Source organism: Aythya fuligula, chromosome 10 (genome assembly GCF_009819795.1).
Source record: "Aythya fuligula isolate bAytFul2 chromosome 10, bAytFul2.pri, whole genome shotgun sequence".
Taxonomy (NCBI): domain Eukaryota; kingdom Metazoa; phylum Chordata; class Aves; order Anseriformes; family Anatidae; genus Aythya; species Aythya fuligula.
The window spans coordinates 20,388,030-20,401,103 of NC_045568.1; the positions used below are offsets into that span (position 1 = coordinate 20,388,030).

Below are 13,074 nucleotides of genomic sequence, written 5' to 3' on the forward strand. Positions count from 1 at the left end.
ACAGGGAGACACCCAGGAAAGTCTGAGTCACTCTTCCATTGTGGAAACTATTTGCTGAGTAATAACATATCCCAGTTTGAATGAGAAGCCAGGAATATAATAAGCACAACATGTGTATTCTTTCCTTAAGAATGGATTAGTGAGAAACGCGACATTTTGTTGCTGTTTCAATGGTAACACAATATTTTTATTAAGGGCTATAAAGCAAGTAAGCAAGTCAAGAAGCTATTTAAATTGCTCTGTCCTGAGTAGTTTACATGCAAAAAGCTCTGTGCTCTTGAAATTTAATTTCAGAAATACCAGACAAAGAGCGTGCATTGGCGCTGCTGTCTTCTTAGGTAATGGGTTTTCTGTGGCACTGTGCTGCGGAGCCAGACGTTAGGTTCACTTTACACGGCCGAGTTCCACAGGAGCAGCGCTAGTTAGAGCTGAGATGGATAGTGCCCAGGCCAGTAAACCACCAGATGTGATGATAGAGCTGTTGCCTCACTGCTTCCCTTGCCTGTGCCAGGGTGATGAAAGACTGCCCTGGCTGCTGCGTCTCCAGGAGGGTGGCGAGGGGGTGGCAGCCACCGCAGCCGCCTCCTGCCCCAACATTTCCCAAGGGCTCTCATCTCCAGCCTGGTCCTTCCGCATCTCTGCTGCTGTTGCAGGAGCAGGCAGGCTTTAGCCCAGCCTTTGCTCCTCATCTTGAGACCACAAAAATTGATTTTGCTGCCTAGAGTCGCTGTGGTTCATGCAGATGTGTGTTCTGACGTTAATTCTCTCTGAGAGCTGGCATGTTCTGAAATAAAACCCAGTTCTAAAGCAAGTCTCTTCTCCAGATCCTGCTTCGCCTTAGCAAGCTGTGTGTGCAGGAGGGCGTCTCTGTCAGGAAGAGTCGGAAGCAGCAGCAGCGGCTGCTGAGGAACATGGGCGCGCACGCCGTTGTGCTCGAGTTGCTGCAGATCCCTTACGAAAAGGTTGGGTTTCTGTACAGCTGTTGCCTTACTTTGTGTTATGTTGATGGATTTTTAACACCTTGTCACATCTTTCTGAACCTTCTACCTTTTTAAACTGGATTCAAAGAAGCTATTCTAAATTATCAAAACTAATTGAAAACCTATATAGGTTTTGTTTGTTTAAAGTCTTTGAAGGTAGTGTTCTGTACTAATTTCTGAAGAAATGTTTGTCCATTGTAGCTCGGGGTAAGACCAAGGCTGAACTTCCAGCTTTCTATGGGAGGTGTGTTTTGCTGCCTTCAAGTTAAGCTGTCAGTGGAAGCCAGACACTATTGCTGTACGGTAGCTGTCTGAAAGCCATCCTGGGAGCACTAAGGGACATGAGGGAGCCTGCTGCCCTGTGGGATTTATCAGCAGGTCTGTCCAGTAGTTAGACATGAACCAGACGCCCCACCACCACACCTGTCTCCCAGTTACAGAGTCCCAAACTCCCTCTTAGGAATAAATAAATACCAACTGGCTCTCGAGACGAGGTCTGCAGTTCATAATTAGCCCTCTCAGAGTGCCATGTAATGTCCGTGGTATGGTGTGGAACCCCCTGTGACCGTGCTGCTGTGCAGCTGGAGCTGGCACAGCACCGCGTCGTGCTGATGGAGCACACCCCGCGTGCGTCACGTTGGCTGCCCATTAGTCACTGCTGACCTGTACTTATCATCGCACAGGTGAGGGAGCTTTTCCAGCTTACTCTGCTGTCATCTGTTCCAAACTCCACAGGTTTCTGAGATCCAGTCACTGTAGGCAGTAGCTCTGAGAAATGTTAAACTAAGTTTTATACTGTCCTGCTTCATATTTTGCTAAAAAATCAGCAGAAGTAGCCCCTTTGATAGCTCTTGTCACCGTTCTGTCCCATGCTTATGAACACGCTACTGAACAGGCAGTATGGAAAGTGTTTCACCTTTGGAAATAGATGAAGTTCCTTAAAAATAAAATCAGACAGTAATTTTTCCAAACTGCATTTTATACCATCAGTAATCTACGCTGATGTCAGAGGAAAGGCACTGATTCCTGAACTGTGCTTGGAAGCATGCAAGTAGTGTGCAGATTCCAGTAAATATAAATTGGGCTTAACTGTTGCAATAATAACTTTCCATCTCTTCTTTGCCATGAACTACCTATCTGTCACTGCTGAAATGCATTTCAGCAGAACATGGCAATTTTCCTCCGTAGCCCTAAGGTGATGATGTGTGGTTTGGCCAGTGCACTGGTATGTTCAGAAGTGTAAAAGTGACTAAAGCACGTTGCTGGCAGGCTTGGTCATAGGGTATGCAATTTTAGAGAATAAACTACTGTAATTTCTATTACGGTCTTTATTTTTGATGATCTTTAGAACTGTGAAGCAGGCCAAACTCATCCCTAATGTCTGTGAACTGGGTGGAGGTTTGTTTTTCTTTGGAGTGTGAGGGAGACGTGACAGTTCTCTTGCAGAGCTGGAGCTGAGACTCATCTAGTTAGTGCTCACCTGAAAGTGAACCTTCAGATTCTTTTTAACCCCATCTTATTTGTCATGCAATCACAGGCTGAAGACACGAGGATGCAGGAGATAATGAAGCTCGCACACGAGTTTTTGCAGAACTTTTGTGCTGGGAACCAACAGAACCAGGCGTTGCTGCACAAGCACATAAACCTGTTTCTTAACCCAGGGGTAAGAACAACCTCATGCCATAATTTTTTTTTCCATCAAGAAAAGAGATTGTCCTTGGTGATTGCCTCTGGGCCTGTTCTGATGCAAGACTGGTTGAAGGGGTCACGTTTTATTTTCCTTCTAAAGCCTTGAAATTTTGTTTAGGACCATTTCAGTGAAGAAAGTTCAAGAGGCTGAAGTGGACTGAAAAAATAGCCTTAGATACAAGCCAATGTGTTGAAATATTAGGTCCTCAGAAATGTTTGGTTCAGTCCTGAACCCTGCAGGAGTGTTGACTTCATCCTGACCTCTCTGTGGATTTGGTGGTTTGTTTACTTTCTAATTTCTTTCTTTGTTTTATCCCCTTCATTAGATTCTGGAAGCAGTGACAATGCAGCACATTTTCATGAACAACTTCCAGCTTTGCAGCGAGATTAATGAACGCGTCGTTCAGCACTTTGTCCACTGTATAGAAACACATGGCAGAAACGTTCAGTACATAAAGTTCCTGCAGACAATTGTCAAGGCGGAAGGAAAATTCATTAAGAAATGCCAAGATATGGTAATGGCTGAGGTGAGAGCTGCAGAGATTTGCGAGGTCTGAACAGAAGTTTTCACATACCATTTGGTGAAAATGACAAATTGATCCTCTCGCTTCTGGGACTGCCAAGAAGCTGACAGTTAGCTCTCACAATGCAAAAAGAGCATACAGCTACCAGAAAGCATAGACTTCTTGTGACCGAAAGCGTTCTGAGCTCTTCACCTACAGATATAAAGAGTGGTTAGTTACTAATGGTATTTGCAAGTTATTTTCCAGGCTTCTACAAAGCAGTATATAGGCAGGCTTGGTTTGAAGGAAAGCTGCCTTTCCACAGGAAAATTGGCAATAAGAGAAATAGTTTAATTTCAACGTTCTAATGGAGAAGGAAAATTTTACCATGATAATAGAATAATTTGATGAGAATTTCTTTGTATCTTAAACAGCTGAACATGTAAGTCTTGGTAAGTGCTGAAGGAGGAAAAGACTGAGGGTCTTCAGCAATTTAGGCGTGTAGGTAACTGAAATAAGGATGTCAGGACAGGAGAGGTAATAAAAGGGTAAATAAGTCCCTTTAAGTGGGATATTGTAGGTGATCAGTTTGACAGTCTGTTTGCATGTCTGGCATTTTTATTGGCCTCCTCGGCAGGGGGAGCCCAAGGATCAGATTTCTCAAGCTCTGGCTTGTGTGTGTGTCAGTTTTACTAGACTGATCAGAGGTCTTCCATAGTTTGTAGCTCAGTTCAAAAGTGGTTCTGTGAGCTTTCCAACGTGGAGTTATGTTTGCGAAGATGCTCAGCACTTAGCTTTAACAGGGATCAACAGCTGCTGAGGAAGAAGGGGTTGCCTTCTGCATTTTATCTAGCTGATTGCCACACGCTCTACGTGGCAGGGTATCTCTGATCCTACAGTTGCATGCTAAGAGGCTCAGCCCCTGAGTAGGGGTCAGCCTGCTTGCTGTCATTTCCTTCGTGGAGTTACAGGAGGTCTGAGCTACTCTGGAAATCTGGCCATCCAGATCTAAAATGTGAAATTGGTAGAAATCTTCAGTGTGTGACTTAACATGTCACTTGCTAGCGCTGGAAAATTGATGTTTGTTCAGCAGGGTGGAAGTACTGGGCCCTGCAGCCCTCCCATCCAGCATGCCCCCAAGGCGTTGCTCTGAACAAAATGGTGCGGCTACAGCTCTCTGTATGAAAAAGTCAGCTGAGGCAATGTACGCGAAATAAAAAAGCACAATGGAAAGTCACAAGCTTCTTGGCAAAACTTCTGTCTAGGCAGTCAGTTGGACTGACTTTGAAGTTCTTCAGCAGTTTAGAAGTGGTAAATTCTTTACGAGAAAGTGTCATACTTGAGCCATCTGCCCCATGAAGGAGAGCACAAGAGGAATGTCCAGCTGACTTGGTGGCTGCGCTTCTTAAGTTTCCAAGGAATAGCAAATCGGGATTTTCACTGTGACTGTCAGCCCACAGACTGGGGGAGGATGCTGTGGGGAGATGCCCAGGCTTTGATCTGCTAATGGGGTGTTTTTCTTTCTTGTTAGCTGGTGAATGCAGGGGAAGACGTCCTGGTGTTCTACAATGACAGGGCCTCCTTCCAGACTTTGGTGCAGATGATGAGATCAGAAAGAGATCGGATGGATGAAAACAGCCCGCTGATGTACCACATCCACTTAGTCGAACTGCTCGCTGTGTGCACGGAAGGCAAAAATGTCTACACAGAAATAAAATGCAATTCCCTTCTTCCTCTGGATGACATTGTTAGGGTAGTAACCCACGAGGATTGCATACCTGAGGTGAGGGCTGTTTGGAGGCACTGGCCTTGTATGTATTTGAAATGTACTGATTTTGGGTGAGAGAGACGTGATGTTGAGTCTCTTGCCTGGGAAAGCTGGTGGGGTAGGTGAGCAGTACTTGGGAGTTGGGAAATTACATTCCTTCCCTGGTTTTGCCATAGATAACCCCAGTAAATAGCTAAGTTAATCCTTTCATACTTGTTTCCTTGCCCTTAAAATGGGGATGTGATGCTGTACTTCTTTTATAGGGTTCTAGAGGCAGAGAGGTTTATGGAGTATGCTGCTAACCTTGAACAGATGGTTCTGCAGAACTGGAAATGAATATTATGCTGACATTTTGTCTGCAGTAATCCCAGTGTTTTTTATTGGATGGTGACTTTCTATTCATGGCATTAAATTTCACCAGTGCTTAAATAAAAAGAAGTAGTTGAGCTGCAGATGACTTATAGCAGTTTTAATGTGACATTATATCCATTCATGATACCATTCAAGTTTTTTAGTGGTATTTTTTTCTCCACTTTTAGGTTAAAATTGCATACATCAACTTCTTGAATCATTGCTATGTGGACACAGAAGTAGAAATGAAAGAGATTTACACCAGTAATCATATGTGGAAGCTATTTGAGAACTTCCTGGTTGACATCTGTCGGGTAATGATTTCTGTATCTGGGAACTGAATTCAGAAAGTTTAAATTAACCTATCTGGTATATAGCAGTAAAAATAAGACATAGCAGTGCTGCATCAAGACAGTAAGTGCCCTAACTGCTGTGCTGCTTCATATTTATATTTGCCTCGTCCCTTGTGCCTGTGGATTTCATTAGTCATATTCCATGGAACGCATTAATATTTTCCTTTAAAAAAAATCAGAAAAGCCCCACACCCTGCTCCTTTGTCTAATGCCTTTTTCTGTTCTGCCACCTGGCTTGCTTATTCTGGCTGTGATAGTTAACTTCTTCCCGAGCAATAGTCAATGTTTTTTTGGCAGGTCAGGACAAATATTTTCCAAGCTTGGCATTTGTTTGTCCATGTGGCTTTTTGCCTGGGATTCCAAGTATTTCCCCATACGAAAGCATTACACCTCAGTCCTCCCGACCCTACCAGTTTCTTTCCTCTAAGGTACTCTTTCTTCCCCTCCCTCTTGAACAAGCTATATGCCAACACATTAAAACTCGTTAAAACAATAACAGCGTTGAGCTTCTGCCTATGCATGTGCTAGAAATACAAAGATACCAGTATCATAAATATTGTTGTGACAAGGAATTGCACTGACTAGGCTGATAGAAAATCAAAAACTCCAGTCTGTAGCACATCTTAGACTACCTTGGTTGAACTGTTTCTGATCCAATAATGAATTACCTTGCAGGCTTGTAACAACACCAGCGACAGAAAGCATGCTGACTCCATATTGGAGAAGTACGTTACAGAAATAGTGATGAGTATAGTCACCACTTTCTTCAGTTCCCCGTTCTCTGATCAGAGCACTACTTTGCAGGTAGGAAAACGTAGAGACATAAGAGTGAAGATGTATTGTCAATGCAGTGATGCTAATTCCACTTTGGTTCTATTACCAGTTAAAAAGAGGCACGTGGTGGGTCAAATGCATTCTTTGTGACCAAAATGTTTGTGGTTTTCTTTGCTGTAGAAATTGAAAGATTTGTATATCAGATTACAATCATTTTCTGTGGAAGCTGTCACAGCTTCATCAGTAAATTCAGTTCTGTACTGCCATTGAGACCACGTAGAAATTCTCTCCAAAAGGCCCACATGTCATTGCTAGATTCCGGGTGAGAAAATCACAGTGCATGTAAGGCAATGAAGGTTTTAACCATGTTTTGTATTCCAGTTATATCTGAGGGGTCAGGCCCTCTTTGCTGTCAGTTATCTGAATACAGCTGAAGGTGATGTGGGCAGGTGTAGGAGGGCAAACAATTTTGCTTTGGGCATGCCAGCTCTCTAGCAGTGTTAAAGCGGTTGCACAGCAGGAAGGAGTTCTCCTAAGCACCTTGAAGAATGAAAATAAAAATAAAACAACTTTGCTGGCAAGCCTTCCAGGTAGGGTAGAGGGTGTTGCGTTACAGAGGGTACAAAGACAGCATGTTTTTATAAAAGGATTCTAATTTCCTTTAAAAAGTAAAACAACAAATACAATCCAAGAGTTCTTGTTCTATTAAGCTGAGTAACTTCTGATCTTGCACAAAAATCTGGGAAGTGTGGAGGAGAAGCTTGGAACATTCGTGAAGTGACAGATTTCCACAGCAGAACAGCAGTGTCAGGACATTGCCATAATATTTGTATTGCAGCACAATGATAACATCATTCTTTTATTCATAAATAACTTCTTGGGAGGAGTGTGGGTGGAGTGGTCAGGTGCCTGGCTGTTCTATCAAGTTTTAATATGGTAATTGGTGAAACTTGATGCAGCTTCATCATGCCAAAGGCAGTTGTTCAAAGTGCAGACTCCAGGTTTGTAATTGAATGCAACTGGCAGCAGGTTAGGAAGCATCTGGTTCCCAAAAGCAGCCATAAAGGGCACCTGGCAATTTGCCGTGTCAGTCCCTCGTCAAGGAACTTATGCGAACCCTTTGGATCATGGTGTGCTGCCTGGGTGACTGCAGCCCTCCAGGAAAATGTACATAAAAATGCTGCACGACTCTATCAGGTGGAGAGTTCTCTCTGCTCAGTATTAGCAGTGTGCTCGTTCTTTTCTCCCTCTGACCCTGCCCTCCGTGAGGCAGGATGCGTACCCAGCCTGTGTCTGGGTGACCAGTTTCCAGCCTCACCTAACCAACTGCTTTATATTCAAGAGGCCTGCCTCTAGGAGCTATCCCTCCTTATTCAGGCAAGAAGATGGTCACATCGAAAGCAACAGAGCAGCATTTGAGGTTGACTCAAATACTCTTAAACTGCCAAACTGTGTGCTTTGCCTGCGAGAGCACAGAGGGCTGCAGCAGCTGTGTTTGGGCTGAGCAGCTTTATTAGGGTTGTCTTCACTTGTGCAAGTCTGAGCAGTCCAGCAGTTGATCTGCTCTTCATATGACTTTCAAAATGTCAGCAGCTACCGTGGTATCAGCTTTCGTGATAGCTTGTCACAATTTCATCAGAAGAAAATGAGAAATTGAGATGAGTGGTTAGCCTTGTCCCCCAGGGCTCTGTCCTTCTACTCTTCCCTCTGGACTGTGTTACCTTGCTGTCATACCCTTAATTGTCATCTTTGAGTGTACAACATTTGAATACACTTCCTTACCATCATATTTTAACCCTTAATTTTATATGCCAATGGGTTTTCTTTAGTTTCTCATTCTCTCCCTCTAACAGGATGAAATAATTCTTCTTCACCATCTCAGTTGATTGCTCTGTCTTTGTCTTATCCTACGTTTTCCCTCTGTAAGTTAAAAGCTCTGTTTCTCTACCTTTTTCTGCCTGTCAAGACTCTTGCACATAACCAGGAACTCTCCCACCTGAGTACATCCCGTTGGACTGCCTGCTGGGTGTACCTAACTCCTCCAGGTGGGATTTTGCACTCACATCTGAGATCCTGCAGGGCTGCCTGCAGCTGCTTTTACCTGATCATGTGCCACTGTCTCCAGGAGTGACCTTTGCCATTCAACTTTGTTTTGCCTTTGGATTCAATCGCTCCCCGTTCTTTCTGCTACACCTTGTCATCTTGTTTCTTCTCATGCGAGCCTCTTCTTGTCTCATGCTCTTTCATGTTATGGCTCGTTGGACTTAAGTTGTACCTCCCTTGAGTCAGGACCAGCCTTGCTTGTTCAGGGAACACCTTGTACATCTATCATAAAGTTCAAATAATATAAAATTAGGAGAACATAAATATGTCTTTTCAAAGAACAGCTGCCCCCAAACTTTCCTCTTTAAGAAGTACTGTTTAGCCTGTTTGCCTCCTAAGGGTGCTCCTGCCTGAGGCCTTCCTTCACAAATGTAGTCAGAGAGATGTGGGACATGGAATACATTTCTTACTTGATTTATGGGCCTAGTTTAAGCAAATGAAACATCTTTGAAGCCTTTTAGACTGACATGTCTTTAAAAATGAACTGGAAGGACTATATCAGTGGCTGAAGTCCAAAAGTGCAGGTATTTTCAGTGCCTTGGAGAATGCTGCTGTCTGCCATGTTTTTGATGTTTGGCTTATTTCTAGAAAGGATAATGGGTATTTGCCTCGTAGTAATTTTTGGTTCTTGAATTTTGATTCTCCTTTTGTACGTTACATAATGGTGTTATTAAATGAATTAATTTAATGGATTTAATTACCTAATAGATTTGGCTTTTTCCTCTAACTCCACTTTTTTCTTACAAACAGACATCAATCTTGACCAGAATAAAAGAGGTATTTTTTCACTGGTGTTCTTCAGTCTTGTGGGCTTTGCACTGTGGTGTAGTTCACTTAGCTGATAGAAACATGGAATAGCTAATAGGCACAGGGACGTGGGTATTCCTTCTCAATCTCGGGTCATTTGAAATATTTAAAATACAGGTAAAATAAATGAATTATTCTACTAATTGCTGTACAAAACCAAACAGGGAGTTCTGGTCAATGTAGTTGGAGTGTTGCAAAGACAAAAGAATAGAGCTTGTGTGTGCTGGAATAGCTGACCTATCTGCAGTGGGAGATCACCTTGCAAGTACAGGGCTAAAAACCACGCCTGAATTTTGGCCGATCCCTAGCAGCCATAGTATTTACCACTAACTACTACCTATATCCAAAATAACAAATGCACAGCTGGTTTCTTCAGTAAATTAGATACCGGCTAATATTTGCAATGAGTTTTCAACTCTGTTGCTGTGCTGGTGTTTGGCCAGGAGCAAAGTCCCATTTACCTGTGGACTATTGAGTCAGCTGCTGGTCAGCGCTAAGAGAAGAATCTCGATGCCACGTTTGCTGATAACTCTTGATTAAACAGGTGAAGATTACTGCTTATTTCCTTTGCTTAGTCAGGCTTCAATTACTAAAGCTCTATGCTTTAGAAGCTGTCTATTTAATATTTCCCATCCAGCCCTCGTTCCCACCCTTTCCATTCAGTTGCTGATTGTGTGGTAGATACGCTGTCTACAGCATGAAGTTGTCTAACGAGTGGATGCAGACCAGTTAGAAGTGACTGCTGTGCAAAAAGTCAGGGCTGGAGCTGGAAACCGGTGTTACCTCAGGTTGATGCTGATACATCCCAATATGATGCAATGGGTTTGATTTTTCTCTAACCTTGTGTTCTAGACTCGGCAGCCTGTGTTCGTTCAGTTGCTACAAGGGGTGTTCAGAGTGTACCATTGCAACTGGCTAATGCCAAGCCAGAAGGCATCGGTGGAAAGCTGCATTCGGGTGCTCTCAGATGTAGGTAAGAAATGCATGTAATCAGATCTAAATATGCTGCAAATGTGGCCATCCAGTATTTGCTGCTGACATGGCACCCTTCCAAAAATAAAGTTCAGCTTGCTTCCTGCTGGGGCCGCTTGCAACTAATTCAGTGCCAAGGCATACTACAAAGCCAGGCTTATGCTGGTACACTGTCGTTATTGAGCAATGTTGTCACTGTAACCTGAAGTGCTTTCTTGGATTAACCTCAGAACTCTGCAATCCTGTTGATCTGTGACCAGGAAATGGTCCATCTGGAGTTTTGTATCACTCCTCCCACTAATTTGCTCCGCTTTTAGCAGCAAAGAGAATAATTTGCACTGGATGTGAGGCCAAATCTGTTGGATAGGTGCATGCTAACACACGTGAGATGTGTGTGATGCATTCCTGCTCGTACAATTTGAAGACAGTAAACTGATCAGAGGTGTGAAAGCCTTTAAACATAATGCTACAGAGAGGTCTGACCCATTACACTGACTGAGCGTTGTGTTGTTTAAAATGCATACGAGGTAGATTGTAGAAGGAATCGCAAGTAGAGCTTGTCTTGTTCTTGCATTACCTGTAATACATGGGCTAAAGGAATCAATTCTTACTAATTTTTTTTTTGCTTGTTGCAGCAAAAAGCCGAGCAATTGCAATTCCTGTAGACTTGGACAGTCAGGTCAACAATCTCTTCCTGAAATCTCATAATATTGTACAGAAGACTGCAATGAACTGGCGAATGACTGCAAGGAATGCTGCCCGCAGAGATTCAGTGCTTGCTGCCTCCAGGGATTATCGAAACATAATTGAAAGATTACAGGTGACTACACAGCACCCCTTCCACCTTTGATAACCACTTGCATATCTACACAAAAGGAGGAATTCACTAAGTAAAGACACTAAGTGGGAATTAGTCAAAAGCTTCATGGTGAATGTTAGCTGATGCTGAGTGTAATACTGTGTGTAAAATCAAATGTAAGCCGTTGAATCAAGAAAGGTAATTGAATGTCCACGGTACATGAACATAGAGGTTTTATTGTCCTAGGAAGTGACGGTATTTGAAGTTACTGGTACTTGAAACATTCTTGTTCTACCATTAGTTTGAAATAAAACATTACTTCTGTCAGACAGAACATTATCACTGTCACAGCCACACCCCTCCAGTGCTTTGCTCCTTGTACACCCACCCTCTCAGTACAGCAAAAGGTGCCACGGGCATGCCTGGGAGCTGCTGCATGGCTTGAAATAAATGGATGATTGGCTCCTTGTTGACACAGTTGCAGCTGGAGTCATTTCGCTGAAATGGTTGTGTTCCCACGCTGTTTCTGCTTAAAATAATATTTAAACATAAAAAAGACTTCCCCTTTAAAGAAGGCTATTAAATGATAAAACATGGCCAAACTATCCAGGCAGGACGGTTGTACTCTTCTGCACCTTGTGAAATTAATTTGTATGTAACTTCTATGTGTTTAATGCTTGCTGAATCTCTCTGTATGGTTATATTCTAGGACATCGTATCAGCTTTAGAGGATCGCTTACGTCCTCTTGTCCAAGCAGAGTTATCAGTACTGGTAGATGTGCTTCACAGACCTGAACTGCTCTTCCCAGAAAACACAGATGCAAGGAGGAAATGTGAAAGTGGAGGTTTCATTTGCAAGTAAGCTGTCTTGAAGTCTGACCTTCTTGGAGGTTTTTGGTTTTATTTTGCTCTTTTTCCCCCCCCCCCAAAAAAAAAAAGTTGTGCCCTTGTTCAGCTTTATACAAAGCATGGTATTTCATACTACGATAAACACAATTTCTCCTTTTGGTAGGGGGAAGCTACTGGAGTGGGGGAAATTGATATGCTCTCATAGCAAATGCTTAAAAATCTCTATTTGCTGTAGGAAACAAATGTAATGAACGCTAGTATAAATTAGTATAAAATTTGGAGCTGATCCCTGCCTTCAACCCTAATGATGTTTGCGAGGTACTTGTCCTTGTAGCACTTAATGCTGGGGAGCTATGTCAAAATCAATTGTTATCACATGCATCACCTACTTTGTGCCCAAATCTGGAGTGAAGGGAAAGGAAAGATTACAGGGTCATTTCGAGGGCAATTCAGAGCAGAATCCCGGTTCTCAGATCACCTCCCGAAGAGGTGGATTGTGCACAGAGCTGAGGGAAGCTGGGTAACTGAGTAACAAAGGCCGGGCAGAGTGGATTTCTAATTGCACAATCCACGAACTCTCAGTGTGTTTTTAACAAAATAGCGTGTGGAACGGTTTTCTTCTTCGTGTTTGTTCTGGAGGATCATCAAGTCTTAAATTACATTGCTCCTTCCTCCGATTTCTTTCTGCCTGTAGGCAGATGGGTTTTATCTAGCTATCCTCCTGCCAGGGACTTTGCAAGTTTTCTTCACAGCTTCACCAAAGCCCAGAGTCCTAGTAGCTGGCTAAATGTTGCTCTTGAGAGAATATTCCCAAGATGGTTGTATAATGGCATGACAGAACTATGTTTTAATAAAAACCTGTTTGCAGCTTAAACTAATTAAGAGAGCCACATATCTTATCCCATTTTTAGAATTAGTACTAAAATGAACTGATTGATTGCTTATTTTCAGATTAATAAAGCATACTAAACAGCTGCTGGAGGAGAATGAGGAGAAACTATGTATTAAAGTATTACAGACACTCAGGGAAATGATGACCAAAGATAGAGGCTATGGAGAAAAGGTAATGTAATTTACAGTTCATTGTTCTGTGTTAAGCACTGTATTTATTATTCAGTAAAGGAAA

The 13,074-nt window shown here is 42.8% G+C and overlaps 1 protein-coding gene across 1 annotated transcript in view; it reads left to right on the top strand.

Moving 5' to 3' along the window:
- ITPR1 (inositol 1,4,5-trisphosphate receptor type 1) overlaps positions 1–13,074 on the top strand; it is a 163,895-nt gene that overhangs the window by 71,002 nt on the left and 79,819 nt on the right. The window contains 10 exon segments of the mRNA XM_032193866.1: positions 825–962; positions 2,518–2,643; positions 2,996–3,196; positions 4,704–4,955; positions 5,480–5,605; positions 6,320–6,448; positions 10,181–10,301; positions 10,936–11,120; positions 11,809–11,957; positions 12,900–13,011. Of these exon segments, the coding sequence (XP_032049757.1) occupies positions 825–962; positions 2,518–2,643; positions 2,996–3,196; positions 4,704–4,955; positions 5,480–5,605; positions 6,320–6,448; positions 10,181–10,301; positions 10,936–11,120; positions 11,809–11,957; positions 12,900–13,011 (1,539 nt within the window).